At 59.4% G+C, this 5,663-nt stretch overlaps 1 protein-coding gene across 1 annotated transcript in view; it reads left to right on the plus strand.

Moving 5' to 3' along the window:
- SV2A (synaptic vesicle glycoprotein 2A) overlaps window positions 1-4,826 on the plus strand; it is a gene marked incomplete at its 3' end in the record, with an annotated part of 8,725 nt that extends 3,899 nt beyond the window's left edge. The window contains exons 2-9 of the mRNA XM_014961682.1: window positions 685-951; window positions 1,062-1,195; window positions 2,342-2,431; window positions 2,668-2,778; window positions 2,892-2,980; window positions 3,804-3,968; window positions 4,398-4,531; window positions 4,623-4,826. Coding sequence (XP_014817168.1) covers window positions 685-951; window positions 1,062-1,195; window positions 2,342-2,431; window positions 2,668-2,778; window positions 2,892-2,980; window positions 3,804-3,968; window positions 4,398-4,531; window positions 4,623-4,826 — 1,194 coding nt within the window. The remainder of the gene's footprint in view (window positions 1-684; window positions 952-1,061; window positions 1,196-2,341; window positions 2,432-2,667; window positions 2,779-2,891; window positions 2,981-3,803; window positions 3,969-4,397; window positions 4,532-4,622) is intronic.
- Window positions 4,827-5,663: the final 837 nt, after the last annotated feature.

Genomic DNA, 5,663 nt, shown 5'->3' on the forward strand with positions numbered 1-5,663 from the left:
CGGCGTGTGCCCAGGGGGGCAAGAAAGCCAATGGCATCCTGGCTTGTATCAAAAATAGTGTGACCAGCAGAAGTAGGGAGGGGATTGTGCCCCTGGACTCAGCACTGGGGAGGCCACACCTCGAGTGTTGTGTCCAGTTTTGGGCACCTCAATCCAAGAGAGATCTGGAGGTGCTGGAGCGAGTGCAGAGGAGGGCAACGAAACTGGTGAAGGGCCTAGAAGACAAATCATATGAAGAGTGGCTGAAGGAGCTGGGGCTGTTTAGTGTGAGGAAGAGGAGGCTGAGGGGAGACCTCATCACTCTCTACAACTACTTGAAAGGACACTGGAGAGAGGTTGGGGCTGGTCTCTTCTCACAAGTAATTAACGACAGGAGAGGGAATGGCTTCAAGCTCCAACAGGGGAGGTTTAGGCTGGACTTTTGGAAACAATTCTTCATGGAAAGAGTGGTCAGAGACTGGAAGAGGCTGCCCAGGGAGGGGGTGGAGTCCCCATCCCTGGAGGTGTTCAAGAGTCATTTAGATGTGGGGTTGGGGGACATGGTGTGGGGGAGAACTTTGTAGAGTGGGGGAGATGGTTGGACTCAATGATCCCAAGGGTCTCTTCCAACCTCAATGATTCTATGATTCTATGACCCCCATGTTGAGTTGGGTTGGGTTGAGCTCCTCCTCTCGCTCCCTTGATGTGCCAAAACCTTCCCCCCCAACTATTTTTTGGTGGGGATGTTGGGGTGGGTGGTGACACCCGTTGTGCCCTTCGTGTGTGTGTCCCCCCCACTTCCCTCCCCTCCCCTCTGCAGCATCGGAGGCTCCATCCCCATCGTCTTCTCCTACTTCTCGGAGTTCCTGGCGCAGGAGAAGCGCGGGGAGCACCTGAGTTGGCTCTGCATGTTCTGGATGATCGGGGGCATCTACGCCTCCGCCATGGCTTGGGCCATCATCCCCCACTACGGTAAGAGCCTCCTTGGGTGTGTGTGGGGGTCGGAGCGTGCGATGAGTTTTAGGGGGGTGGTCTCAGCCCCATCAACCATCTCCTGTCTTGTTCTTGGTCCCGTCTCCCAGGCTGGAGCTTCCAGATGGGCTCCGCGTACCAGTTCCACAGCTGGAGGGTCTTCGTCTTGGTCTGCGCCTTCCCCTCCGTCTTCGCCATCGGGGCGCTCACCACCATGCCCGAGAGCCCCCGCTTCTACCTGGAGGTGAGAAGAACCTGGGGGACGCAGGGCCGTATCCTGCTGGGGGGGCTTGGGGTGCAAGCAGGGACCCCGAGTGGGTGGTGGGAAGGTGGGGAGCCGGGCAAGATCCTCAGCTGGTGGTGGAGATGGTGGGACCCAGGGCAGGGACCCCCAAGTGGGTGATGGAGATGGGGGGAACTGGACAGGGAACCCCAGGTAGGTGGGGTGGACCCAGGCAAGGACCCCCAGGTGGGTGGTGGGACCTCAGCAGAGACCTTGAGTGGGTGATGGAGCAAGGGGAACCCAACTAGGGACCTCTAAGTGGGTGGTGGGACCTCAGCAGGGACCCTGAATGGGTGATGGAGATGGAGGAACCCAGGGAAGGACCCCAAGTGAGTGGTGGAGATGGGGGGGAACTGGGCAGGGACCCCCAAGTGGGTGGTGGGACCTTTGAGTAGGTGATGGAGAAGAAGGGACCCAACTAGGGACCTCTAAGTGGGTGGTGGGACCTCAGCAGGGACCCTGAATGGGTGATGGAGATGGAGGGACCCAGGGAGGGACCCCAAGTGGGTGGTGGAGATGGGGGGGAACTGGGCAGGGACCCCCAAGTGGGTGGTGGGACCTTTGAGTAGGTGATGGAGAAGAAGGGACCCAGCTAGGGACCCCCAGATGGGTGGTGGGGTGTGGGCGGGGACCCTGAGTGGGTGATGGAGATGGAGGAACCCAAGCAAGGACCCCAGGTGGGTGATGGAAATGGGAGGAACTGGGCACCCAAGTGGGTGGTGGGACCTCTGAGTAGGTGATGGAGAAGGAGGGACCCTACTAGGGACCCCCAGATGGGTGGTGGGGCATAGGCAGGGACCTTGAGTGGGTGAGGGAGATGGAGGGACCCAGGGAAGGACCCTCAAGTGGGTGATGGAGGTGGAAGGACCCAACTAGGGACCCCCAGATGGGTGGTGGGACCCAGGCAGGGATCCCAAGTGGGTGGTGGGATTTCAGTTGGGCCTCTGAATGGGTGATGGAGGTGGAAGGACGTAACTAGGGACCCCCAGGTGGGTGGTGGGACCCTGAGCAGTTGATGGAGACGGGGGGACCCAGGCAGGGACCCTGAGTGGGTGGTGGGACTGGGACAGAACTGGTCCTGGGGTGACCCCGGGCTCTTCCTTGCAGAACGGCAAACACGACGAGGCCTGGATGGTGCTGAAGCAGGTCCACGACACCAACATGAGGGCCAAGGGCCACCCCGAGAGGGTCTTCTCGGTAAGTTGTCCCCCCCACCCCACCCTGGGGCTGAGCCTTTGGGCACCCAACACCCTGGAGGAGGCTCCAAATCTTCACCTCCAGGAAAAGCACCACCTGGAGAGGGGTTCAGTTTACCAAGGGGGGGGAAACTGAGGCACGAGGTGGGGACGGGTCTCACCTGGGACCCTTGGCTGAGGCTGGTGCTTCTTGGTGTCCCCAAACTTTGTGTCCCCTCCCACCCCACCTCCCCACAGGTGACCCACATCAAGACCATCAAGAGGGAGGACGAACTCATCGAGATCCAGTCGGACACAGGAACGTGGTACCGGCGCTGGCTCGTCCGATTCCTCAACCTCTCCCAGCAGGTGAGGCCAGGTCCTGTCCTGGTTGGGGGGGGGACACGGACACCCCCACTCCCCACAGTGTCCCTTTGTCACCTCCCGTGTCCCCCCCACCCCTTATCCCTCCCCCCCTCTAGGTCTGGAGCAACTTCCAGCAGTGCTTCGCCCCCGAGTACCGCCGGGTGACGCTGATGATGATGGCCGTGTGGTTCACCATGTCCTTCAGGTGGGACCTGGAGGGGGGACACGGACACCCCAGGGGGGCTGTCACCCCACGGCACCCCGATGGGGCTGGCAGCACTGGGAGGGGAGTGGGATGGGACTGGGAGCAGTGGGGTGGGACTAGGGTAGGATGGGCAGCACTGGGATGGGAGTGGTGGCACCAGGATGGGACTGGGATGGGACGGGCAGGACTGGGATGAGATTGGCAGCAGGATGGGCAGGACTGGGATGGGATGGGCAGGACTGGGGTGAGACTGAGATGGGACTGGTAGCACTGGGATGGGACTGGCAGCACTGGGATGAGACTGGGATGGGACTGGTAGCACTGGGATGGGACTGGCAGCAGGATGGGAAGCACTGGGATGGGACTGGTAGCACTGGGGTGGGACTGGTGTAGGATGGGCAGCACTGGGATGGGACTGGTGGCACTGAGATGGGACGGGGATGGGACTGGTAGCACTGGGGTGGGACTGGGGTAGGATGGGCAGCACTGGGATGGGACTGGTGGCACCAGGATTGGACTGGGATGGGACTGGTGGCACTGGGATGGGACTGGCGGTGGGACTGACGGGACTGGGATGGGACTGGTAGCACTGGGATGGGACTGGCAGCAGGATGGGAAGCACTGAGATGGGACTGGTAGCACTGGGGTGGGACTGGTGGTGGGACTGATGGGACTGGGATGGGACTGGTAGCACCAGGATGGAACTGGGATGGGACTGGTGGCACTGGATGGGACTGGGATGGGACTGGTGGAACTGGGAAGGAGGGGACTGGGAGGGTGGGGAGGTGGGGGTGCCCGGGCTGAGCCCCCCCTGTCCCCGCAGTTACTACGGGCTGACGGTCTGGTTCCCGGACATGATCAAGCACCTGCAGAACATCGAATACGCCTCCCGCACCAAGCTCTTCACCCGTGAGAAGGTCCGACACTTCACCTTCAACTTCACCCTGGAGAACCAGATCCACCAGGGCGGAGAGTACTTCAACGACAAGTACGTCCTTGGTTGAGGTTGACGTTGAGGTTGACGAGGTTGACGTTGAGGTTGACGAGGTTGACGTTGACGTTGACGAGGTTGACGTTGACGAGGTTGACGTTGACGAGGTTGACGTTGAGGTTGGGGTTGACGTTGAGGTTGAGGTTGGCGTTGAGGTTGTTGAGGTTGACGTTGAGGTTGGGGTTGACGTTGAGGTTGAGGTTGGCGTTGAGGTTGGCATTGAGGTTGACGTTGTTGAGGTTGAGGTTGACGTCGTTGAGGTTGACGTTGACGTTGTTGAGGTTGAGGTTGACGTCGTTGAGGTTGACGTTGACGTTGACGTTGACGTTGGGTGGGAGGTGGGGGTTGAGCTGAGGCCGGGCCCGCTCGTTGCATGAGTGGAGGTGAGGAGCCAAGCTCTTCCTCCTTCCCCCCAAATCCAACCAGGTTCATCGGCCTGAAGATGAAGTCGGTGACGTTCGAGGACTCGCTCTTCGAGGACTGTTACTTCGAGGACATCACCTCCAGCAACACCTTCTTCAAGAACTGCACCTTCATCTCCACCGTCTTCTACAACACAGGTCAGGATGGGGCCTCAGGGTGGTGGGAGTGAAGGGTATGGCCATGAGGTGGGGAGGTGACCTCGATGAGCCCCCTTCTCCATCCCAACAGATCTCTTTGAGTACAAGTTCATCAACAGCCGGGTGGTGAACAGCACCTTCCTGCACAACAAGGAGGGCTGCCAGCTGGACTTCAGCGACGACAACAACGCCTACATGATCTACTTCGTCAGCTTCTTGGGCACCTTGGCCGTCCTCCCCGGCAACATCGTCTCCGCCCTCCTCATGGACAAGATCGGCCGCCTCCGCATGTTGGGTGGGCATCCCCGAGGAGGTTTTGGTACCCTGAGTTGGGGGGGGGTGGGACGCTGGCCCAGGTTGCCCAAAAAGAGGTGGGAGATGACCCACCATCCATGAGAACGTTCTGGTTCAGGTTGGATGGGGCTTTGAGAACCTGGTCTAGATGGAGATCATAGAATTATGGAATGGTTGGGGTTGGAAGGGACCTTAAAGATCATCTTTTCCCAACCCCCCTGGCACGGGGACACCTCCCCACCGGACCAGGTTGCTAAGATGTTCCTCCTCATGGCACGGAGGTTGGACTAGATGGCCTTCAGAGGTCCCTTCCTACCTAAACTGTGGTTGAACATGGATGGAGATGGGATGGGGAAGGGATGGATGGAGAAACGGGGGGTTGTCCAAGAAAAAGAAGTTGTTCCTGTTCCCCAGTTCCTCATATCCATGATGGGGAGAAGAAAAATGGTGTGTGGTTCTCCTTTGGCTCCTTCACAGCCTGGTTCTGGTTCTCCTGAGCCTGGCTGCTGGGTGGTTGAGGTGGCCTTTGAGGGTCCCTTCCCACCCAAACTGTCCATGAATCCGTGATCTCCTGCCTCAGTTTTGGGCTGGGAGGGGGCGCTGAGAGAGTTGGAGGGGTTCAGCCTGGAGAAGAGAAGGCTCCGGGGAGACCTTGGAGCCCCTTCCAGTCCCTCAAGGGGCTCCAGGAAAGCTGGGGATGGACTCTTGATGAGGGAGGGGAGTGATGGGACGAGGAGGGAGGGTTTTAAGATGAAAAAGGAGAGATTGAGAAGAAGGGAGGGTTTTAAGATGAAAAAGGAGAGATTGAGAAGAAATATTGGGAAGAACTTCTTCATTT

This window comes from Calidris pugnax, unplaced genomic scaffold (genome assembly GCF_001431845.1).
Source record: "Calidris pugnax isolate Ruff unplaced genomic scaffold, ASM143184v1 scaffold717, whole genome shotgun sequence".
In the NCBI taxonomy this organism is placed as follows: Eukaryota; Metazoa; Chordata; class Aves; order Charadriiformes; family Scolopacidae; genus Calidris; species Calidris pugnax.